At 48.3% G+C, this 25,131-nt stretch overlaps 1 protein-coding gene across 2 annotated transcripts; it reads left to right on the top strand.

The window, feature by feature from the left end:
* The first annotated feature begins 8,212 nt into the window (after positions 1-8,212).
* On the top strand, positions 8,213-20,579 carry LSG1 (large 60S subunit nuclear export GTPase 1). 2 transcript variants are annotated; one of them, XM_057382599.1, is made up of 14 exons: positions 8,213-8,332; positions 8,463-8,580; positions 8,852-8,972; positions 9,545-9,631; positions 10,476-10,562; positions 12,698-12,758; positions 13,477-13,653; positions 14,714-15,139; positions 15,439-15,540; positions 16,362-16,505; positions 16,815-16,938; positions 17,549-17,628; positions 18,247-18,420; positions 19,651-20,579. In XM_057382599.1, exons 1-14 carry the CDS (start codon positions 8,252-8,254, stop codon positions 19,828-19,830), a joined length of 1,962 nt encoding a protein of 653 aa, XP_057238582.1. In that variant the 5' UTR covers positions 8,213-8,251; the 3' UTR covers positions 19,831-20,579. The 2 variants fall into 2 exon arrangements, with proteins under 2 accessions (XP_057238582.1, XP_057238583.1); XM_057382600.1 differs by lacking the exon at positions 8,463-8,580 and having other exon boundaries at positions 8,291-8,332.
* The last annotated feature ends 4,552 nt before the right edge of the window (positions 20,580-25,131 follow it).

Below are 25,131 nucleotides of genomic sequence, written 5' to 3'. Positions count from 1 at the left end.
GCGGTGCCAGCCCGGCCGGGCGTTCCCGGCCCCTCCCGCTCGCAGCGGAGCGCGGCCCCCAGCGGGGGACACCCGCCGGTGCCGCCGCGGGCGCGGAAGAGCGGGCACCCCTGTCCCGCCCCGCCTCGCCCCCCGGGACCAGGCAGCGTGAGCGCTCTCCTGCAGCCTCCGTCAGCACGGGCGGGGAGGATGGAGAGGGCGCAGCGGGGAATCCGTCTGCCCCAAACCCCCTTAAACTGATAAAAATCCCAGGACCACTGCGGGAGCCCACTCTCTGGGAGATGCCACGGCCAGGAGAGCCCCAATCTCAGCTGCCTGCCAGGCCAGGGCGTGCTATGGACAAGTCCCGCTCTTGCAACATGATCTTTCCTTTGGTTTGGTTTGSTTAGTCCGGCTCTGAGAGCTGAAGGGCATTCAGCAAATACTAATTATTATGTATGAGTAATCCTTTGCTCTTTACTTATATGCAGCAGCTGAATAACAAGAAGCTGTCTTGTAATTTCTTGTTGGGGCTGCTGAGTGCACTCACAGACACAATGAGAAAGTTGGTCACTGGGTTGTTACTATAGCTTCTTGTGTCATGTATCATATCCTTGCCAGAAAGAAGAGAAATTCCAGTGTTGCAGATAATGGCTCTTCATCAGGGTTTGGATAAATGCTCGACGAAAGGGGGGCAGTAYATACTTGTGCAGTAAAATATGTAAACACCTGCTTAAATTAGCTGACAAATCATTTCTAGAATTTGGACCAGTATATGATTATCGTTATTGCTGCTGTTATTATTATTATTATTACTATTACTACATTATGCCATCTAGCAGATTACTTGGGAATTGCAAGTAACCACAGTGACTAGTATCAAACTATTAAAAAGCACGTGCCCGTTTGCTTGTATTTCCAAAATCCCCCTCACTGGAGGGCAGCGTGGTCGGCACCATACCCTGAGACTGCTCAGCCACAGCTGGTACCAGGGGATGCCTGGCCTCAGCCATGGTTTCCAGAGGCCTGGTAGATGTGGGTAAGTAACATGCTGCATTTAGCAGTTTCAGCAGCTGTCTTCAACAGCTCTAGCACAGCACTTCGACAGTGTTAGGAAGGCTGTTGCTTGCCCTGAGAAGTGAATGTGTTAATGCTCCCATTTTCCAGTGAGAAAAGTTCAGAGCTGCATGGGCTGGGTGTGCACCAATCAGTGCACATGAGCTGTTGCAAAGCCTGGGCAAATTGGCTGGGACAAACTGGCCAGGCCCTGGCACGAAGCCCAGCACTCACTGGGATGGACATTTGGGCTCAGCATCGTGGAGAACCAAGCCCTCTGCCTCTTGGACAAGGTCCCAATGGGACCTCAAAAGAAAGCAAGTGAGGGGCGGAGGTTTGCCCCTCCTGGGTGTCTCTGATTTTGGCCCTGATGCAGGCTGGATGCCAGGCACCCACTGGGAGTCCCCATGGTCTTGTTGGGGGCAGAAAGGGCTGTGTGCCATGCTGCAGCCTGTGGCACACCGCGCCTGCCAGCCCGTGGGACCATCCCACTGCATGGCAAGAGAGAAAGACTTTGTACAGTCCAGGTAGCGTTCAATGGGCTTTTCACTTGTCTTCTTTGTCTTCCAGGGTGAAAACAGATGCTGCTGTGCACATAAAATAAATCCAATGGCTTAAGGTGACATGTGGCACTCCCACAGTGCCTTCTCCCTCAAGGTTTTCTGTGGAACCACAGCTCCTCAGATCCATGGCTGCCCTGTGCTCAGCAGCTGCCACCTGCCTGCRTAGTGCCTGTGAACTGCAACATCAAGAGCAACCCCATCCACTCCTCTGAGATGCCTGGGCACAGCAGATCTGTTCAAATGAGAGGGAGTTGCTTTGCCAAAACTGTACCTGCCTCCAGCTGTGGGCAGAGGAGCCTGTKGTGTGCCTCGGGCTGGTGTCTCAGCAGGAAGGTGTTTGCTCCAGGTGGAACGGAGCAAGCAAGGAAGCCCACACACCTTCCTGTAGAGCTGCCTCTGAAGGGAGGTTAGAGCTGGGGGGCTGATGCTGGTGCTCTGATAATGAGCCCACAGAGCTGTTTGCAGAGTCATGTTGGACTCTGCCATCCCTCTTGAAGTGATCYGTATTCAGGAATGTTGACTTCAAGTTTTCACAGCATGGCTCATGCAGGCTGCTGAGCTCCATGGCTCTCCAACTGCCTTTGGGTGTACCTGTCTGCAAACCCCAGTGGTCTGTAAGGTGAGGAGGAGCTCTGATCCCTTTGCCCTCCTCATGGCCTCCCCAGTCCCAAAGCAGCARCTCTGCCATTTCTGCATTGTGTTCTCAGGGCAGAGGTTTCCTTTTCAGCTCCTCAGGGACCCGCTGGCGTCTCCAGATGGCAGCTAGGGAGTAAGGGAGTAGGAGAACCCCAGAATACCTGTCTCTGTACCACTTGGAAATGCAGCAGCAGGGAAGGTGTCTTGCAGTCTCATCCCTGCTTGAGAACAGAATCTATCTCAGCTCAGTTCCTCACCATGCTTGCTCACCAGTTGCCAGACCATTTTAGCTTTCTTTTCTTCATTACTGGACCCAGTTAATTCAGGACCATSTCTTTCCCGCTGTGTGGCAACTGCTTCAATTCTGGACAGGGATGTTTGCCAAGTGCTTCAGCAACTGAAGAGCACGTTATAAATAGTGATGGTCTATGACGGCACTTCCCATATAGATCACTCCAAGTCCTGTGCTGGGCTTAAGAGCCRTGTCACAGCCTTTGGGTGAAGTCTGGCAGCAGGGAGCAGCCCAGTTAACTTYGGGACACCTGCTCCATGCTTGAGGTTGTTCCTGTGGTGTTGGATGTCTTTATTTCACTGCCAGGAGCAGAAGCTGAGGCACAGAGGGGAGCCTGCCCTGCAGGGCCAGGGCGTGCTGCCTGGTTCCCAGTGAGCAGGAGGCTGTCTGCTCGCCTGCAAGGCCAGCAGCACCCGTGTTGTGTAGGACTTGCATGCTGGGGGCTTATCTGCATAGCGCTGTAGCCCGGGGGAGTGCAGCAGCCTGCTCTCTGTTTATGCAATATCCCAGCAGCTACTGAGCATCACCTGCCTGTGTGCACGCCTGGAAAGCCTGAGCGARGCGTGGGAAAGTCTGTAAGATACCATCTCTGCCCTGCGGCCCAGAGCCAGCAGCACAGTGAGGGCTGCACTTGGCCCTCAGCAGAACTCACTCCCTGCCCCACTCCATCCCTCTCCATGGGCTGGAGCCCATGGTCACACCCCACCAYGAGCCCATAGATCTGGGGTGCACGGTGTCTCTGGGGCACACACAGGCAGGCAGCTGCTCAAAACCTCTGTTGGAAGGGAGCTGCCAGGCTGCCCGTGCTGGCTGCCCTGTGCAGTGCGGGGAGATGCCAGGGTCTGTCTCATGGGGCAGGGGGAAATCCTGCAGGCAGCAGCCCCATTTCAGGGATGGCTTGTGTGCCCAACAGCTGGAATTGGAACTGGTGTGGATCTCTGACTGGGGACAGCAGTGAGGAAAAGTGCTGGGGAAAGTTGATTTGACAAGACCAAAATAACTCATGGGAATGTACTTATTTTGTCAGTGTATGAAAACGTGTCAGGCTTTCTCGCCCCAGGTAGCAATAGAACTTCTTGTGTCAAAGCAGCTGAAGTGACATAAAGTGAAACATTGCAAACCAACATTTCAGTATGTTCCAAAACAAAGTATTTCAGGGCCTCTATAACTTTGCTACATGTCGAGGTTTTGATTCTTGGTTGCAAACCGGGACAAAGGAAATGCTGAACTGTCAGGTTTTTCCTTGAAGCGGAAAGACTGAACGGCTCCCGAGCCTCACAGGCCATCAGTGGTGGCAGGCAGGGTGCCATGGCCTCTAGCCCCACCAGCCATCATTCACGTCTGATCAGCAGCAAGTGTGGATGGCTGCCTGTCACTAGGAACGGGGACAGCCTGAGAAGAGTTGGTAGTGCAGGAGACAGCATGACCTGCTCAGGGACAAGGGTCCTTAACAGCCTTTAATGGAAGCCTCATCCCCACTCTGCTGTCCTCCTGTCTCTCTGAAGGCGAGCAGCACCTCCATCCTGCAGGCGGTGTGCCCTGGCAGGGCTCGGGGCTCGGAGCACAGGTGATGCCGGGGCCATGCGAAGATTGTGGGAGATCCAGACATCGGCAGCCCTGAATCCCCCGGGGCACCAAGGGCGATAATAGTGCTGCTCAGGATGCCGAAGACCAGGAGTACCCCTGGGGCTGGGGCTGCGCTGCTCGGCGGGGCCGTGGTGCTTCGGCACACCTCTGCCGCGGTTGTTTTTCAGTCACCGCGAGCGGCACACCCCGCTTCCTGCACYGGCGGCCCCGGCGCTTCCTGCACCCGCTGCTATAATTAGAAGAGCAGCCGGTGTCCAGTGGAGCAGAGCCTTCCCTGGGGTGTCACAGCACCCTCGGCGGGGCTTGCTGGGTGGGTTTGTGCTGGGCACCCKTCCTTACGCCGTGCATCCTCTGCTCAACGCCCCACCATGGTGTCCTGTGTAGGGGCGGCAGTGGGCTGTGGGGATGAGTCTTCCCAGACAGAGCTGACASAACGGGAGCTGCAGAAATCCCATCAGTTTCCCGTCCGGCTCTTTGTGCCTTCAAAGAGGCAGGCAGCTCTCTCTAATTAAACTTGCCCCCACCCTACCATGCAAGGAGGTGATTTTATCTTCATAGGGCTGGTGGAAGAAGCGGTGTCTAAAAAACTCGCCTGAGGGCCCCAGCGGGTTTGGTGCCTTTTCAGGGCTCAGCCTTGGCCAGGCAGCCCTGCTTCAGAGCTTCCCCAGCATGCTGCTTTTTCTGAAGGAGACTAAGACCTTTGCCAAAAGATGGGGAAGCTTGTGGAACAAGCCCCCACTTTTCCTACAGTGCCAGTTCGCTTCTGAGTACAGCTGAAAAAAAGGGGGTTCAAACAGCTGCAGTTGTACATAGAGCAAAATTGTCTTGGTGTTCTTGCACGGCTTCTTTGGGGAGGGTTCCTTAATGGGTCTGCTTGTCAGGCTGAGGCTGGCAGTACCGCTGAATCAAGCATTGTGAACCTACATGAATAATGAATAGCCATCACATGAATATTTTAGAGACACAGTCCTGAGATCTCCCAGTGCTGCCTTAAAGGAAAATGGAGGAAAAGTTGTCCAGAAAGAAYGATGTTTCCTTTAGGCAAAATGCACTGTTATCATTGGCTTTTGAAAAAGAGCTGCTGCTGCTAAATAATTCTCAGGATTTGCATCGAAAACTGGAACAGTGGTTTGGCTCCAAGGTGGAAGAAGTTGGAAGAGAAGCCCAAGTCAATTATTACAGCGTGCTGGAAGGACAACAGATTTGACTTTGTCTATGCAATGGTTTTGTGAGAATTCCCAAAGCTGTGGCCACCTTCCAAAGGGCCAGCAGTGCTGGGCACTCAGTGTATTTCACAGGAGTGGTGAGAGGTTTGTTGATGCACGGGGTGCTTTCTCTCCTGGGACAGCATCTCGGTCCAGCCCAAGCACTTCTGTCAAAGAGCTGAGTTGTACAAACAAAGCCCAGCAGCAAAAATTGTGTTAATTTTGCATGCCATGGTAGCTGCTGCATCATATGGGAGCAGCCTGCAAATCAACAGGTTTATCACACTTCACAGCAGCATGCCCCTCTCCTCCAAGTGCTCTTTGCCTGGCTGCGCACTTGGCATGCACACTCGGGTGCCAAGCTGCCTCTGTGCAGCTCTTGTGACAGCATCTGTTCTTTAATCCATGCATAAATGTCTTCTAGGAGCAGCAGGCTCTCATGTTCAGGTAAAACCAGCAGCAGCCCGTCTTGCTCAGGTAGGCACAGAAGGGCAACGGGAGAGGGATGAGAAACATGTCAATTAGTAATGGGCAATTACTACTATAGCTCTGATGTCTTTGTCACTTGGATGATCCAGTCTGTATCTCCTTCAGCACTGCTCTGCTCAAAGCGATCCTCGCAGCGCTGCTGGCATCAGCAGACAGGAGAAAYTCCTTGGTGTTTATGAAGTGCCCAGAAATGTATCTGTTGCAAGAATGAGGGCAATTTGGGCATTGCTTAAGCAGGTCCCACAAAGGGGGTAGAAAATAGCTTGCAGTTACTGTCCCTGAAGCACTTCATTCAGAAATGGGGAATGGTGTGGGAGAAAAGGGCAACATGTGGGAAAAACATCGCAATCTAAATGGACAGATCTTTGTTCTTCATGTTACCCTCAAACCTCCCTGCCTCAGGATGGGTTGCAGGTGGATGGATAAATGGAGCAAGCCTCCTTTTCCCACTGTACCAGCACTTTTGCCTGTCCCCAACTGTGTGTTTGCAGTTCATGCCWCTGGACTCAGCTGCAAGTGTCCCATGGAGGTCCATCGAGCTCTGCACTCTGTACTGGCAGAATCCCCACCAAGGACCCCAGTGGTGCCAAGGCTGCACTGCCAGGGCTGTGCCAGTGGGATTATTGGAGCACTTTGCCTGGGAATGGCACTGCACATGGCTCATTGTGGGGTTAGAAGTGCTGCCAGACCTGAGATGTGTGGAGGCCAGGCTGGCTGGCTGCTCTGGCTGGTGATTATGCATTGTAGAGGGAAGGTAACTTTTAAGTGAAGTACAAAAGAAAGACAATAATGAGCACTTATATTACTGCCTCAGTGCCCACATAAAGATTTGAGATGGCTTTATTAAAGATGACTYGATTAGAAATGAGTTTAGTAAATCTGCATGCTGTCTGCAGCCCACCAGCCTTCCATTGAAGCACCTCACCTAAATGAAAAGKCGACCGCTGAGGCATTCCCTTTCATCTCTCTTATTTGCCTTTAGGAAGCAAAGGAGCGGCCAGACCAGGCTGGTGGTGGTGRCAGAGCCTRGGATGAGCATGGCAAAGGTTCAGACGTTACTTGGGAAATTTATGCCATACAGTTGCTGGCTTTGAAAAGGAGAAGAAAGGAAAAACTGTGTCTTCCTAATGGGTGTTTATCATGGGGAGGCATCTGAGCAAGACAAAAGAAAAAAGAGAGAAAAAAGAAGAGAGGGAAAAACCACTACTGCCCAGGGGGTTGTGCATGCTGCCATGCTGTTGGTGGCCAGCTCCTGAAGTTAAGCTTGGCTTGCCTGTTTTCTAGAGATTAGCCAGGTTATTCTCCAGCTACAACTGAAACACATTACAGAATTATAGTCAAAACTCTCTGGCCTTAACCCAACACCCATAAAGGAGAAATGCTTCATAAATCAGTTCAGTGAGCAAGTACAGGTCAAGTTGTTTATTAATTTAACCTTCTATCCCATCTTGACCCCGACCAATGGCTGCTGCCGAAATCCATTCAGTGGTTCCCTGGCTGGGCGTGCAATGTCCTCCATCTCACAAAGATGACCAGACTCTGGCTGGATTTTGGCAGCAAGCTCACTGCTGCATCCAGGATCCTGCTTTGACACCATCATTCCTCGCATGTAGTGTTTGCTATATTGGGATGATGGACACCGGGGAAGGGGTGTGTTACAGGACACAGGGCCAATCTCAGCCATGGAGCTGGTGGCTTTCGCCAGAGGAACACACAAACCGCTGTCCCCATGGCTGGCTGCCGGGCAGGGTTTTGCACGGTGTGGTTTGATAGCATCTGCACCAGGCCAAACCAGCAGGAGAAACCGGCCCCACCGCTGCTGGCAGTGCCGTGGGCTGGTGCTGGTGGCTCTGTGTGTCACCCCACTGCCAGGGCCTCCTGTGCAGCACCGAGGAGCGGGTGGAGTGAGCTGTGCCGGGGTTTGTTAGTGCTGGGGCTGCTGTGGGACGGGGGGCGTTAGAGCTGGGCCTGAGGAGCGGAGTGCCAGARAGATGTGTGCTCATGCTAAGCACCACAGGGTGGGAGTGAGGGAAATATGGGGGCACGGATGATCAGAATCACAGAATCAATTGGATTGGAAAAGACTCCGCATCAACTAGACCATGGCACYGAGTGCCACATCCTYAAAGAGCTCCAGGRACGGTGACTCCAAACCTCCCCGCGCAGTCCACTCCAACTCTAATCACCCTTTCTGTGGAGAAATKCTTTCTCATGCCCAACCTAAACCTCCTGTGGTGCAGTTTTGCCCTGTGTTCTGTGGGCATGGACCGGATGGCTGGGCAGGGCCGATGCCGGKGCGGTGGCACCGCCTGGTGGCCGGGCCGGGCCGGGAGCGGCGGGGCCGGGCGGCGGAAGGGGCCGGGCACGGAAGGGGCGGTGGAAGCGGGCGGTAGGAGCGGGTGCTCGGCCCGCCTCTTCCGTCGGCGGTGCAGGGACGGCGGCACATGGGCAAAAAGCGGAGCGATGGGCTCGGCCGCTCCCTGCAGCGGCAGCGCGGGCTGGAACGCCGCGGCGCCTCCTCATGGGTAAGGCGGGGGGCCGGGATTGAGCCGGGATTGAGCCGGGATTGTGCCGGGATTGAGCCGGGATTGTGCCGGGATTGAGCCGGGATTGAGCCGGGGCGGCCCCGCTGACAGCGGTGTCTTGTCCCGGCAGCTGCACGCCAGCGAGGTGGTCACCGAGCGCGGCCCGGAGCTGCGGTCGGCGCCCGAGCAGAGCCCGCTGGAGGAGTTCCTGGCCACGGCCGAGCTGGCCGGCACTCGCTTCGTGGCTGGTGAGCGGCTGGGACGGGCCCGGGGCTGCGGCTGTACCCCGGGCAGATCCAGGGCCTGGGGAGGGCACACCGGGGCTGGGGACACGGGGCGGGGCGACACCGGGTCTGGGATGAGTGAGTGGAAAGCGGGGCTCGCAATGGATGTGGCCGGGTGGGTGCTGGGGGACGGGTGGTGAGTCAGGGCTGGGGGTCGGCAGGGACAGGATGGGATGGCAGGGGTAGCAGSGCTGGGGACAGGTGGCTTTGGATGACTGTCTCTCCGTTGTGGCAGAGCGTCTGAATGCCCAGATCGTGTCTGCRCAGAGCTGCACGGGCCTGCTGACAGCCCAGGAGGCCCAGCGCATTCAGCAGCTGCACCAGGAGAACCAGGAGTTCCTGCGCATCCCACGGAGGCGAGTTCTGCAGGGCTGGCCTCGATTCCTCTTGGCTGAATGGGGCTCCGTGACTGAGCCCCCCATGGCTGCAAGCCTCAGGACAGTCCTCAGCTTTGGCAATACCCTGCTTTTGGAGGAGCCACTAACTAGCCTGCATGAAGTGGCTGTAACACACAGCATGGTTCCCCACCTTCCACGTGAGCGCTGCCAGTGCCAGCCTTCTGGCTTGGTGGTGTGGCTTTCCTGCTCAAAGCTTGGCCCTTCTGGAGCAGGTGCATCCAGGCTGCTTGTTAAGCTTTTCCTAGCTCTGTGCATGGTGAACAGAGAGATTAATCTCCCATCTTAAGGACTCTACAAATCCTAGCTGAAGAAAACAGCTTTGTGATATCTAGTGTCCATGCTCTCAGCTAATGGAGTTTGGAAGGAACGAGGAAAGAAGGTGTGCTTAAAGCTGCTGAAAAAGTGCATGCACYTCTGAACTATTACCTCAGTGTAGCTGAAAGTGTGGTGTTTATGTTCTTTGTGTTTACTGAAGTAATYTAGCTGGACTGACTGCTGTTTCTGACCACTCCAAAATGTGCTTTTTACAGGCCACACTGGGATAGGAAAACTAGTGCAGAGGACTTGCAGCAAGCRGAGAGAGAGAGTTTTCTTGAGTGGAGGCGACAGCTTGCCCAGTGAGTATGTTGCTTGTTTGTGGGTAAGTAGCTGGTGGCATTCAGTGACACGGGAAGCAGTGGATTTTACTTAGCCTTTTTGGACCAATAAAACTAACTTCTYCAGTAGCTCCCTGTTCTGGTTCTGGGAGGCTGGACATCCCAGCCTCAATCCAGACACATCTTTGTGGCCAGCTCTGCAAAGCTATCTTGTGTGTGCATGTTCTTTTAAAAAACTTCAGGATAGCATGTGATGTTCTTCATTTTCCTGTGAAGTAGAGGGTTACTGGATGTGTCTTTAAAGAGTAACAGTGCTGTTCTGAATAAAGGGCAGGGCTGCCAACCTGCATACAGCAGCTGGTCTGGTCCTGCATCCACTGGCTTGGAGAGTTGAGTCCTATCTGYTCACACCCTGGAAACCCAGGCTTGCCCTGAGTAAAGTTGTTCACATGGTGATAACACCAAGTTATAGGTTGTATAGAGGTATTTCAGGTACCATCCCCAAATTTCAGTATTTTTTCCAAGTGGTACTCAATTGAAAAATATCTGTGGGCACCTGGGATAACTCCTCTCAAAAATCACAGGCAGACTCTTGATGAGTTTTTGTTCTTTCTGTCTTTTACCACTTTTTCARTTGACATGATCAGGAGCCGTTGTGTCATCCCTAAACCAGTGGTGCCATTACCAGCAGTTTACCTGGGTGCTTGATCTGTTTGAAAAAACATCAGCAATAGTACCTATATATGAGYCTGGTTTGATTGCTCTCTGCCAAACTAAAGCCTCCTGGGTCTAGGGAAGAACTGGTGGTGAGCTTACAGCCTGCCATGGRCCATATGTGACCTCTTGTTTTTCTGTTTTGCCTTAGCCTTGAGGAAGAGAAAAAGTTAATTCTAACCCCATTTGAAAGAAACTTGGAATTTTGGCGTCAGCTTTGGAGAGTCATTGAAAGAAGGTAAARTATTTTGCCATCTACTTTTAAAAGAGTGATGTAGAATGTATTTTCACGAATTGCAGCTTTTGAAATAAGCTTCAAGTGTTTGAGCTTGGGAAAAATAATTAAGTTARTAATGTTTTGTTATCAGAACTGCAATGATCTTGTTTGGAACTGATCAAAATGTGATGTGAGGTAGGGCAGCTGCTTAGCTGGTGCCTGCTAGCTCTCAGCTSTGTGATCTGCAGGTGGTTCACTGTGAGTCTCTGAAGATTCTTCAGAGCCTGCTGCTCTTGGCCTCCTCCAGTAARTCTGTGTGGGAGGCCTTCTTTGAGAATGTGTCTTTGAGGTCTCTTGCCAAGATTAACCCCTTCCCCTCTTYCCCAACTGCACAACTGCAGCTGATGTTCAGGGGCAGGAGGCAAAGAYTAAATAATGTTGGGAATGAAGGAGCCTCTTGGTCCTTGGCCCTCTGCCACACAGAGTCATTGCAGCAGTGCACAGGAGACAACAGGCTGTCATATCACAGGAATAGCTTTGTTTGCTCTGCTGAGCTGTAATACAATGAGAGTGCTATCTGCTACARTAATCTAACTGGGGCATTTAATTTCACTAGTAATTAAGTTTGAGATCATCTCATCTCACTTTCCTAAAATTGAAAAATACTTCACCAGTGAGGTCATGGTGAGCTGGTCCTTTCACAGAAGGGGCTTTGTACCGAGTGCTGCTGGGCCTTTGGCTGGGAGAGTCCTTGGGAGCATCCACTGTAGGGTGTCATGATGTGCAGTGTGAATGTGCTGGATGTTTTGAGGTAACTAGAATGTGTTATTAATGGCTTTCTGCTCCTGTTGAAGCTTTTTTTTTCATGTAGAGTGAGGATGCTGTCTCAGACGTGAATGGAAAAGTCACTCAGTCCTTTAACCTTTCCAGATAATTTGATCTKTTATCAGCCTTTTCCATRTGTTTGCTTCAAAATAGGTCCATCAGTGTGATTCAGTAACTTCTCTGTGTCCCATCCCAGTACCATGGTGTCAGCTTTCTCTCATATTGATCTTTGAATGTCTGTAACTGTGCAGTCCCTCTTYGTACCCATGTGGCTTATTAAATTATTCCCTTGGGGGATTAATTGATTTTTGTTTTTTTTTAATATGTAACCAACTGCCTAGTGAGGCTTGAAATTCTTCCATTCGAGCTGTGGTGTTCTGAAGCTGTCCTRACTTAACAGAAACCCTTGTCAAACAAACCAGCATGTAGTAATACAAATACATGGCAGTATTTTAAATTACCTGTCTTGAGACRTTCTAGTGGAGGAGGCTGTAGTTAAATTTTTCCCCCTCCTTTTAACAAACATGGATGCATTTGGGATCTGATGCCATTGTATTTAATGATTGTGTAGAACTAATGAGTTCTACTCATGTATATGGTGGCAACCTGATATCTGGATTTGGAAGGTATTTCCTAAAAACATGTTGCAAGGCCTTGCTTGCATGGAGGAGCAACATGCTTTACTGATGTCTAAAGCAGTTTTTTTATTGTTTTATGCTTTTTGGGACAAAAAGAACACAGAGAAAATTTTGAAAATGCTCAATGTCAAATGCTTAGAATCTGCAGGTAATTTGTGGGAGAGTTGGTACATCTTGTTCCATTCAAGGAAGACAACAGTGTTCTAAAATATCTCACTGTGTAGGAAAACCACCTCTTCTTTTTCTCTGTAGCCACCCTACAACAGTTGAGGATGAGAACAGACAGAAATAAAATTGCAATATCACAGTTTTTAGTACCATTCTAAAAGATAGAGTACCACTACTGTGCTTCTTGCCTGAKGAGCATTTCTGAAGGGTAGATGGGTTGGCAAAACTGGTGTGTTTTCTTCCCTCTTGCTGGCTGTACAGTTGTAGAGGAGAAGGAGCCAAGTGAAGAGGATACACTGCACAGCAGTATTGGCTTGTAGCACAAGCACAGCTCTGTTGGGCAGGTGGGCTGCTGAGATGCTCTGTTTTTCAGTAGAAGTAATTAGTAGGATAATACAGTTAAAACTATTAAAATTCCAAGCAAAACATAGAAGTGAATAAAAGTGAATAATTRCTGTGCCTTACTGCTTTCTTTGAGGCAATTTAAGAAGGAGTACTTTATGGGGCTTCCCTTTACTTTTGCAGTGATATTGTAGTCCAGATAGTAGATGCCAGAAACCCCCTTCTGTTTAGATGTCAAGATCTGGTAAGTAAACCACTTTCTATATACTGTATGTTTTTTTCTTACAATTTATGGGATTTATTTTTTGTTTAATGCAGCCAGCCACCTTGAAGCTGTTTTACTGTTGTGCCTAAGTGGGTATCTTATTAATTTATGCAAGCATTCTGGCATGAAATTATTTTTCTTTGTGTTTTGGTAGCTCACACAGAATGTTGTGGATTTATTGGCAGTTCTGCAGATGTTACATTGCAGATATTATTTTACTTAACTCCTTGTTACCCACTAGACTTGTCCTCTCTTAAATGAATTGTTCTGTGTATAAGTGTAGTGGAATAAAAGTGGGTGAGGATTACTGTGCTGAAAGCAAGGTATCAAGAATTATTGAAATGACAAGTTTGTAAAGATAGACTGTAGAACACTGCATCAGTGAGACATTAAGTTGCTCTAATAGTTATTTTAGGAGCTCCTGCTGCAGGGGGTTGATTAATACCTTGTCACAGCTCTAAGCAGACATGATGTTGGCACATGTGGTGTGCAACAAGCTGTATTGTGGTAGTTGCATGCTCCCATTTGTTCTTGTAGCTGTCTGTTGAGCAGGACTTCCACCAACTCAGGGATGGTATGCTTGGCTACACTCAYGTTGAGCGGGATGGAGTAACTTGTYTTTCAGCTCTTGTATAATCTTGAGGGGAGGAGGAGTCAAAAAACGAGTACAAACTGATCCTTTTTTTGTTTTCTTCAGGAAAGTTACGTTAAGGAGGTCAGTAATGACAAGGAGAACATGATCCTGATCAACAAAGCAGATTTGCTGAGTGAGGAGCAACGGGCTGCTTGGGCACAGTTCTTTGAGAMAGAGGGTGTCAAGGTGGTGTTCTGGTCAGCTTTGGCAGAATGTGAGCGGCTATGTGGAGAATCAAAGGTACTGTGGGTCACCAGTTCAAACTAGGTGCTAACTTGCTTTGCAGCTCTGCCTGTGAAATACCTGAGCACCTTTCTAGTAAAGGATTATTTTAAAGACCTGTTCAGCTATAAAACAGCATTTGAATGATCAATTCAYAGAAAAAAAGTGTGGAGAGTAAAATGTTGAACAAAGTGCAGAACACAGAAACAGCCCTTATAKACCTGCTTGCAAACTCTTAGCTCATTTAAAGAATTGAAAGTCTTTCCAAGAGGGATGCTGTGAGGGATGGGATTATCTGTACAGAKGRTTTTTTCTTTCCCAGAGAGGGGAGRTTTTTCTTGGAGAACCTAAAGGACCTGAAAGCCATTTACCCAGTGGAACAAAYTGAGCTGCTGCCTCAAGTTACATGTTATCAATAGGTGCTACTTTSTTCTATTATGGCCATTTAGCTGTGAAATATTCCCTATCTCCTTCCAAAAATACCTACTCTGTTCAGCWGGTTTACAGTCCTTGTATAAAATGTTTATACAGGCTGATTTAAAAGTGAGACTGGAGATGTTAGCTCTGTTCTCTTTTTTGGGAAGAAAGGTCAAAACACTATTATTGTGAAAAGATCTTCCTTTTTGAACATAAACTGTTTGTAGGGAAGAAATGTAGAGTTGGCTGAACACAAAACAGCTTGAAATTATTTTAATTAARTATTTAGACATRAAACAAAATGGTTTTGTGTTCTGAATACTTTGAAAAAAAATAACATTGATTCCTTTTATTAGGAACACCTAATAATTAAAAAAATTAGTGTGRGTGTGCACACATTCAGAGTTGTGCTTCTAGAGAGGAACTTCTTAACTTCACAGAGAAGCTGTGAACRGTCCCTCTTGGAATACTTCTGTCATTCTCCTGAAACGGGCTAGTTGTTTCTACATCCTACTTAAGATCTCTAAAAAACCTGTGTGATGTAAACACTGAGTTGTCAGCCCTTGGGAACTGGCTGATGAAAATACAGCTGCCTACACTGCAGCCAGCAGCAAAGCTTGGTGTTGTGTTTGCATTTCACCTGTGAATGCTGTTCCCACAGGAGCTGGGYGCTGAAGGGGGAGCAGAGCACACGGGTGGTTCTGAGGATGAAAGCTCCAGTCAAGAAGACAATGACTCAGTACATGGTAGCACAGAAAATGCRTCCACAGGCAGCACTTGGCAGAGTGTGAAGCAGTCTCTGTTGAGTGATGATAACAGCAGTGATGAATATGAAGACTGTGAAGAAGGTGAAGAGGAGGACTGGCAAACATGTTCTGAAGATGAAGCTGGTGACAGCATAAATGGTGCTGCTCCAGAGAGGATGGAAAGCAGGACTGATGTTGTTGCAGTGCAGCATGGAGTGCAGGAGCAGAAYAGGAACATCAGGAACTTCAGCCATCTGGTACAGAGAAATGAGCTGCTGGACATATTCAAAACTATGCACAATGGACCAAGGGTGAAGGATGGGGAAGTAAATGTTGGGCTGGTGAGTTGGACTTCGTGCTTAAATGCAACTTGCTTAATCTGAATTTTAATTTCATGTGCCCTCCATGGGAAAAATTCATCCTGTAGTCTGGTTCCTATAAGGGTATAAAAACTAGCAATCACAAATCACTGTGGGTTTTGTGCAGAGATTATTACTGAAGTTCCTGGAGCTCAGTGTGCCTTCCTGCTTGCCCTTTTTTAGTACATTTTGTTAAAGAACTTCAATATCAGAGCTCTGTCAGTCTTTTGGCATCAGCCTGCCTGATAGAACTATTAACATTCCACTTCTTTGTCATCTAGGTGGGTTACCCTAATGTTGGCAAAAGTTCAACCATCAACACAATCCTTGGAAATAAGAAGGTGTCAGTGTCTGCTACACCAGGCCGTACAAAACACTTCCAGGTATTGCTAAAAAATAGCATCAATCTTTTTGTCATTTCTTTTTTTCCCAGTGGAAGAGAGCTTCATTATGACCTAGCTGCAGCCACATGCACTCACTGAGAACTCTGCCAGCCTGAACTCTGGTCAGTAGAGTAGGTTGGAGAGGGATGAACTTAATGTGTATAATTTTGAAACTAGTTCTTCCTTCTAAACTCTTGCTACAGTGACTCAAACTGAGAGCTGCTGTGCACTGGGAGATGTGGTTTTCCATCTCTTGATTTTATTTAGTTTCCTTGTCCCTTCTTTTTCAAACACCAGTCATGAGGAGAAAAGCATTTCAAAGTGTATGTTCCTCTAAATAGCTTAAGGTCAAGGTTTCAAACCATCCTTCTTGTCTACATCATTGCTGTGAATAAGTGTAGTTTTGCTGTTTTTTTCATATTGATCAAGCTTTGATTTTGAGGTAGCAACACAAATGCTGTAGTGTGGGACMATTGTGGGATTTGTACTTGTTCAATCTCCTGTTTCAGAAGGTCCAGCTCAGTTACAGCTTTCTGGAGTGCTTTCTCCTCTCCCATTAGACTGGAGAGCTGAAGATCTTGCTGCCCCCATCTGGACAGCTTATTTAGGAACTTTAAAAGTGCTGGTGTCTTCCACATTTGATCTCCTTAATTCATTGTCTGGGGCCAGCAGGGCAGGTGTCTGTGTTAGTAGAGTTTCTGCTTATTGTCATGTGCATCCATGTTTCATCTATGGGGTTTTTTTGTTTTTTTTGTCCCATTCCTTTAACCTCCATGGACACTGACTTACCATAGTGAACTAATGGGTTATTTGTCATGTAGACCCTGTATGTGGAGCCTGGCCTGTGCCTTTGTGATTGCCCTGGTCTGGTGATGCCATCTTTCGTCTCTACCAAGGCAGAAATGATTTGTTCTGGAATTCTGCCTATAGATCAGATGAGGGACCATGTTCCACCTATTTCTCTAATATCCTTTGCATGGGGGTTGTGAGAGTGCCTGCAAGGGTTGGATCTGGAGTATGCCAGGTAGCATGGTCCAGCCCTGCTAACAGCATACGTGCTCATGCTTTGAGGGAGGTGGGACATACTGGGTAACACAGTCCTCCTGTGTTGGTCTTTTCCTATCTCATTTCAACTTTGTCTTGTTGTCAGACTTGTGTTATTTTTCTGGTTTGCAACAAAATCAAAAAATCATTCTTCATGTGTGCTCTTGGAATGACAAGGGCAAGATTCCTTGTAGCTGTAAATCACCAGGTGGTTTCCTTCACTAGCTTACGTTTGCCAGCATATCCCACGAAACATTTTGGAAGCAACCTATGGAATAAATATCATAAGGCCAAGGGAAGAYGAGGATCCAGATCGAAAGCCAACAGCTGAAGAGCTGCTAACAGCATATGGAWGTGAGTGATGATCCTTTTAAAACCTTTCACCTCCACTGTGTGCATGGTCCTGAACATGGCCTTAGGAAAATGTTGCAAAGTTAGGCCCATCTTGGGTTTGTTGTGTGTTGGACCTCTTCAACAGGACTTGCCCTCCTCTTGGCAGTGGCTGTTGTTGATGGCTCATCTTGTGTGTGGTGCAGTGGTGCTTTGCCAGTCTCATCTGACTGATGTAGTGATGGTGTGGAGGGTATTGGTGAAATGCCCTGCCAGTCTATAGTGTGGTGCTCTTACCTTTTCAGATACCTCCCACCAACTGTGTCTGAATTAGACTTTGAAAAATACAATGAATTCTGATTCTCTGCCYTTAAAACAAAAATAAAACCCCRGCAGTTTTCTGCTGGTAGGGAGATRTCAGCTCTCATAATTCCTTTTAGGTCAGGATGCTTCTGTGGCAGCTTTACAGTCAGTAAAGTTCTTCCCTTTTTTTACCCCTGTTTTCCCCAACAGAAGCATCTTTCTCAGGGAGTATTTTTTGAGAAAGGATACAAACRTGCAGTTAGGCWGCAGAGAARAACAYACTAACATTYTCTTATACTTAARCARAAAATACTTTGGATTTCTTTTCTAGGTATGAGAGGCTTTATGACAGCTCATGGGCAGCCAGACCAGCCAAGATCAGCTCGATATGTGTTAAAAGATTATGTCAATGTAAGTGCTTTCTSCATCTGGGTTTTCTTCCCTGCTCAGAGGTGACCTAAAGGTTGCCCTGGAGCAAAATACAGTAAATTCTATTTATCTAGATAAAATCACCATGTATCAAGACTCTTTAAATTGGGCTGCTTTTATGTTTTAAAAGAATAAATTGAATTTATCAAGCTGCCTAATCTTAGAAAATGATTGCTTAAAAATATGTTGTCAGATAAATAAATCATCATATCTCTGAAATAACTAGCAGATATTCAGAAAATAATGAACAGCTGGACCAATATTTGGCACTAAGAACTGTTGCTCTGAGTGTTGTAATACTACATGCTTCTGCAGGACCTCCTTGCAACATGCTGTTGATAATTTCTTAATAGTGCTCCTGAGAGTTTTGCACTGCGTTTTTTGCAGCTGGATGTTGCAGCTGCAAATGGTGCTTTGAAGTAGAGATGGAACAGTACTTTAACTTAGAATTCAAGCCAGTTGTTTCCTGGGAGGGAAATTAAAATATGCTGATAGTCTGCCAGTGTGAGCTCCTAAACCTCAGGCCTTTCTTAGGTCTGGAGTTGTTTTCTTTCCTCTCTGAATTTCTTGTGTAGTAACTGTGTCCCATTGCTTTCACAGGGGAAGCTGTTATATTGCCACCCACCTCCTGGTATTGACCCAAATGATTTCCAGCACCAGCATCAAATATGTCCCGCAAGTAGAACTGTGCAGGGCACTGGGCAGGTGAAGCCTGAGAAAAACACCAAAGCAAAACAAATTGAAAATGTGGTAGACAAAACATTCTTCCATCAGGTAAATTCTAAAAGGGATTTGTTCTAAGGGATTTTGCTGCAGCACTCAAATATAGCTACTGGAGAAAAAACAYTTTTGAGGATGGAAGCGTGCTGGGTTGAGTTAATGGTGTTTGATGCTGTGGGATCTGCATGTCATTTCTACCCAAGAGCTCTCTGTTCTTTTTATTATCTCCTAAATCAATGCTAATGTCCTGGGTGACTGAAAGATTGCTAATGAGGTGCGCATAGCTGATTTTTCAGAGGTCAGCAGGGTCACCCTTGTCATTATAGATCAAGCATCAATCTTGAGCAAACAGGGTGGTGACTGGGAAGAAAGAAAAGGAGCAATGACACAGCAACTGACCCAGAACGTGGTTTTGAACTAACAGGTCCTTCAAACTAACATTCCTTTCTTAAGCTGACATATTTAGAGGATGYGATAAGCTTTTTTAAGACGATTGATTTAGTACGACCTGGGGGTTTTGACTCAGAACCTGAAATCAGATGAAAAGAATACAAACTGATTTAAAATCCAGTCAAGAAATCTCAAAATTAAGTGGAAAATGGGAATTTTTCTTAACTTGTATGATTCTTGTTAGATCCCATGGGTTAGTATAGCCTCTATACTACTGAAAAAGTCTATTAATGCATGAAGAGGATGGGTCATAAATAACATGTTCTTTTTGGTTAGCTGGATGTAAACACCATTTGTTTAGCACAGCTAAAGATAATCATGCATTTTGAAAACAAGAACCTAGGCTCTTTTGAAAAAAAAAAAAAGAGTGAGCTATTTCAGAAAACTATGACCTGAAAAGAATTTTTGGGATTACCAGACTGTTGCTCTGTCTGCCCAAAGTGCTGGCATGAGCTGCGAGCCCTGTCAGTGCTGCCCACGCTCCAGACTTGAGCAACTTATTTTGGTCTGTGGCTTTCCTGGGCGCCAGATTTATTTGTGAAGACAATTTGTTGTGTGCAGAGCAGAGGCTGTGAGGATCCGTCCTGCTGCTGGAGCCGATGGCAGCCGGAGTGCGGGGTTGTGTCGGATGCTGGGGATGTGGCACAGCTCRGCTGCAGGCAGAGCTGGAGCTGCTGGCAGGCTTTGGTTGCCTGYTGTGACCTTCCTGCAGCTCTGGAGCAGGGGCTGAGCGGGTCCTGCTGGGTTTGGGCTTGCCTGTGTCTGGTTTTACTGATGTACTGCAGTGTTTAAATGTTTTCTCCTCGGTCACTGGTGTTGTGTCTCCTTTTGCAGGAGAACGTTCGTGCCCTGATGAAAGGGGTCCGGGCTGCAATGGGGTACCGGCCTGGGAGYGGCCTCGTGCCTGTGACTGCAGCCAATCCTGGCAATGTTGTAGGAAAGCCCTGGAAAAAACACGGAAACAGGAACAAGAAGGAGAAAATCCGCAGGATCACTAAGCACCTGGAGGCTTAGCTRTGGAACAATATCTTGCCTTTTCAGGGCAGGGACTGCACTATCCCACAGGCTTTAATTGAGGGGGAAGAAAGGGATAAGTGGGCATCACAAGCTCACCTGGGAGCACTCTGCAGTGGCTTGGCCTGGCAGGGGATGAGAGTGGGCTCTGGTGGTTGGAGTTCATCCCTTCTGAGAACAAAAGAGACCTGGCTGTTCGTGTTATCTGGAAGCCAGCCCAGACATTTGACTGCTGCTGAAACATCCTTTCAATGGGAGCAGATGGAACTGTGCAGGAATGTTTTTTCCTTCCATAAAGGATGTATTTTATAGCTGTTGCAATCAAAAGCAAGCCCTGTAAAACTGACTAAAATCTTTAAACAGTTTATTTCAATGAGTGATGTTTGTTACATTTTGAGACACTATTGCTCATCTTTTTTTGGGGGGTAGGTCTTTAAAGCTTGTTTGTTGATTTGACAGAATGCTTTAATGTATTGACAAATTAGGTAAAATTATCTTTATTGCCCTCTTCCTTCTCTGCTATATCAGCCATATTCTGTAGAATCTGTAACCACTCCCTCTTTCCCAGCTTGAGCAGAGCACACCACACCATGCAAAGAAAAGGTTGCTTTTATATCCTTTACACTGAGCTGGTATCAGTTGTTTTTCTGTGTGATTTCCCACTGGTATTTTAAAACATTAACTCTGTGTGACTGGCTAAAAATCTGGTGCTAATTTGTCCTTAAATATATTTGAGATTTTACTTTCTATATGTGTGTCATGTCCTGTCTCATTGCCCTAAGTGAGAGAACTGTCTATTAACAGATTTTAATTGAGTACATGAGTATTCGATGCTAAAAAGGCTTTACTTACTTGGGGTCGGATTGAAGTGAGATTTACTTCTCAGCTGCCCTACTGAGAAAATGTTTGTGCACTTGCTCAGTGCTTTTCATTCCTAATTTAGCACAGGGAGTAATGATAAGACTGGAAAGGCTCACAAAGACAAGTCATACTTTGTTTTTAGGTGATGGAGTAACAAATGCTGGTCTCTGATACTAAAAAAAGGATTGCTGTCTTGTAATTTTGTACTTTCCAGGCCTTAAATGTGGATGGAGAGATTAAAGCAATTGCTGAGAAAAGCCACAGCAGATGTGAGGGGTGCAACCAAGCTGGTTTTGGCTTTGTGACGCTCTGTGTGTGTCCTGTACAGCCACTTTGCACTGTGTGTGCAGAGGGTCTCCTGACAGCAAAACTCTCACCTCGGCTCCTTCTTCCCTGGGAGTTCCTGCTCTCGAGTTCCTAATTACATCATTGGAGGGAAGATAGCTCCCTGCCACCTGTAAAGTTAAAGTATAATTACACACAATTAATGCGGTCAATGGTATTTTAAGTCAGTGTACCGTAGCAGAGAGTAGATTCTCAGGAGAGACTGTTTAATCTKGTTCTCCTGGTGAAGGTGATCTTTGCCTTTGTTTCTTGAAAAGGTTGTGCTTTAGCCAAATCACTCTGATCTGACTTTTGCACCCTCCTTGCAGGCAAGGTATCTGCTTCTGTCCTTTTTAATGCTTTAGGACCTTGATTAGTCAGAACCACACCTTTGTTTTTGTCCTGTTTTGTGTGAAGACATTACCTGTGAAATTGCCTGTCAGACTGAAGTTGGAATACATTTTCCTGAAGATGTGAAACCTTTTTTTCTATTCCTTTTTTTCTATTCTCTCCTTTTGAAGCATTTTGAATTCTTAACTCATGTTGCATGTACCTGAGCCTTCTTTTGCATTGTCTGCCCTTTCCTGTTAGCTGGGTCTCCATGAGCCAACTTGCTGGACAGGCTGTGTCCTGATGTAGACCCTTATAAATCCAGGCAGTGATAGAAATCCTCAGGGCCTGAGACTTGRGATGACTGCTTGTTGCTTGCAGAAACCTTTGGCCATGAGACCTGCCAARCAGTTTGCAGTGTTTGCATGAGTGAATGGAGGATAATGTAAATATGACCAAGCGAGTACTGTGTGCTCAGGTGTTCAATGCAAACTGCTCCTGGCTGTGCTAAAGGACTCTTGCTTCAACAGAAGGATGTAAAGACCTGTTAACATTTCATGCTGTTACCGAGCAGTGGGCAAAATAGGTAAGAGGCAAATGAATGCTTTCCTGTGGTGGTTTGGTCTGTTGCTGAACTGTGTCCCTTGCCGGGCAGTGCCAGCTGGGCCTTGCTGSCAGCTCAGCACAGCACATGGGAGCAGCTGGCAGGCGTGAGGCCATGTGGTCACCGCTCACTTGTCAGAGCCAGCACAAAGGAGATGCTGTGCTCTGCCCCGCCACCTGTGAGTGAGCTGCTGCTCCRCTGCTTTCTGGAGAAGGCCAGTTGCCATTTTGGAGTGCTGTTTTCTTCAAGTGCCTTCTTGTGCATGTAGAGAGAGTGTGCAGGCTGCAGCTGGCTCCAGTCCTTTCTTTGGGATCCACAGCACTTCCAGCACCCCAGTGCTCTGTCTCCCCYCTTAGACAACTTTGCTTTATCATGCAAGAGGCTTGTTGTCCTGGCTGGTGGTGTAACTTCCTGCATTGATACCTGCAGCAGAAACGCAGAACTGGTTCGGGAATATGGTTTGGAGCTGTGCTGGCCTTTTATGGTATCTTGCACTCGCGTTGTGAACTACAGTTCTCCCTGCAGGTCTCTTCTGCACAGTTCAGGGARCCTCACACCAGCCTGCAGTGTCTCCTACAGAGCGTGGTGACCCCAGAGACACACGGGTGGGTCTGTGCTGTGAGTGGCACTGGCTGCCACACCTGCAGGGCAGCACTGGCAGCCTGTGGTGGAATGTCAGCTCAGCCCTGGAGGTCCAGAAAGCTGAGGCTGTGCTTCACACTGGACTGGTCATTGCATGTCTGAATGCCATCTAGGCTATCTATTACAAAAATGTGTTTTGCAGAGTCTTGTTTTGAGCAAGAGCAGTATTTTTTACTCTGTTCCTGAAATCTGAAGCATCATGGGTGAGCAGYTGGGGGAGGGAGATGCCAGGCAAATCCCTGAGCCACTCTGTTGTGGGTGCTGTGTCTCTTCTGACTGCAGCTGGTGGCAGGTGATGTAGGAGCCTTGCTGCCCTCAGCTTGGCAGAGCACCAGTACACAAACAAGTCCTCTGCCCATCACCCCACTGCAGACTGTGGGGCTGTCTGGGTCAGGTGTCCGGTCTCTTCCCAACATCTCAGGCCAAGGATTGATGGGATGACGGCTTTTATACCAGGGAATCTTCAGCAAGGGACTACCATGTGGGATCTTGCGGTTTTCTGCAGTCACCCCCGGACCAAAACTACTCTGTTAAGTGTCTGGAGGAGGCTGAACTCCTCCTCTGCTGCCATTAGGGGCCGGCCTTTCCCAGGAAGAAGAGCAGCAGTGTTGGGTCCTGCTCCAGTTCGGGATCCCAGCAGAGGCGCGGGTCACCAGAGACCCCACCCCACACACACCCCTGCAGGAGGTGGCCAAGAGGACCACAGTGCAAACTGTGGCTCTGGCCAAGGCAAGGCAGCAGCTGTTTCTACAAAAATAAAGCACTTTCCTGATGGTCCTGAGATGCTGTTTCCTTTAAAGTAAGAAGCAACCCTYTCTTTTTTTCTCTCTGGTCACATCTCCTTGCCTCTTCATGCCATTGCCTGGCCCCAGCAGGATCCTTTACCCCATATGTCTGTGAAAAGTGACATTGTGCTGTCCACCTTCCCTGTGTGGTGGCTCTAGTCCAGCTTTTTTACTGAGGTTTTTTTTTTGTTGTTGTTGTTGTTTTTTGGGTTTTTTTTGGTTTTTTTTGCTGCAAAAGGGAGAAAAATATATTGGAGAAAAATATCATGGGGCAGCTGGGAGAGAGGCAGGGAGCAGGTCTCCAGTACACCTCAGAAAATAATCTCTCCGAGCTAGATGCCTGAGGTGCCCGAGACATCTTGGGACATGAGGAGAGGTCATGGTGAGGACAAGAGGAAAAGAAACCGCTAYTGAGTCAGAGGAACTCTGCCCCAGTGTTCTTTCTTGCTGTGGCTGTGGGAAAAGGGTCTGTCCCATGGGTGGTGTCCGGGCAGAAGGACTGCGCGTGCTGGGTGGAGCAGACTTGGGTTTGCCCTTCTGGAAATGTCACCAGCCCCTTTCACTTGGGAGTTACAGCAGTTGAGGCAAAGAAGAAACATCATCCATGAGGGAAGGCCTTGCAGTCCTGCCAGGCATTTGCTGYCTGCCCAGAGCAAATGGAAGCTGGAAGCCTCTGCAGAGCCCTTTTGTGTTGGCCAGCACTGGTGGACAAGTGCGAGCTCACCTGGGATTTCACAGGATTTTCAGCAAGAGTTGTCTCCATTTGGAGCCTCTCACAACTGGTTGCGCTCAGGGCAGTGCAGGGGGATGCTCAGGAACCGCTGCTGTGGGTCCCAGGAAAAGGGATTCTGCTCTTGGCACACTCCACATCTTTCTTGGCTACCCCCAGTGTGCCCCCAAACCCTCTCCTCACACTGGGCAAGGAGGGAAGTGTGTAAGAAAAATGGAAACAAGCACTGTTCTGCTTTGCTTATATTGCCATGGAGAACAAGAGAACCAAATACATTCTAGTTTCAAATGCAGCCAGTTCCCCTTTCTGGAAAGAGGYGGTGCAGGTCCTGTGCTGCCTGGGGTTCTCTGGCACCCACCTGGGCACTGCCTGCTTCTTTCTCTTCTCAGTGGCACTTTGAGGATATGATGATGCACTGAGCCAGCGCAGCCCTGCTGCTCAGATTTGCTCTGTGCTGTGCCCAGGCACCTTCAGAGAAGCTGCACCCCTTCCAGATATTCAAACACCTCAGCCAAAYAAGCAATAAGCAGCAGAAGGGGCTCTCCAGGGAGAGGGAAGAAGCTCTGAGGTGCCACCACAGGCTGCCATGCCATGCTGTCCCTCAAGCATTGCTTGGAGCAGGGACAGCTTTCAGCATCTTTCACCCTTGTCCTGCTGCAATGCAGCATGGGGTCCCCCTTTCTCACCACTGATGTTTCCCTTCCCTGGAACTGGGGCTGTGAAAGAGGTGCAGCCTCAAGGCTGGGTTCAAACTCATCAGTCTTCTCTTGTGATTGTGCTCCTGTTTCCCCTGCACTGGGACTTACAAGCCATGCCCAGTGGAATTGAAGYCAGCTGATCCACCCAGCAAGGCAGGAGAAAGGGGCAGTCCCCTTGTGGCTCACTGCTGGTGGCCACCCACTTTCTGGTCATCCATGGCTGGTCACAYTAGCCCCACAAGCCATGGACCACTGAGATGGAAGTCCACCCAGCAGGTTGTGTATGTCTTCAGTGCTTGATGTGGGGGGCTGACCCATCGCTCATAG

This window comes from Malurus melanocephalus, unplaced genomic scaffold, assembly GCF_030028575.1.
Source record: "Malurus melanocephalus ecotype Western Australia unplaced genomic scaffold, MMel_1.1 scaffold_576, whole genome shotgun sequence".
In the NCBI taxonomy this organism is placed as follows: Eukaryota; Metazoa; Chordata; class Aves; order Passeriformes; family Maluridae; genus Malurus; species Malurus melanocephalus.
This window is presented reverse-complemented; position numbering and strand designations above follow the sequence as displayed.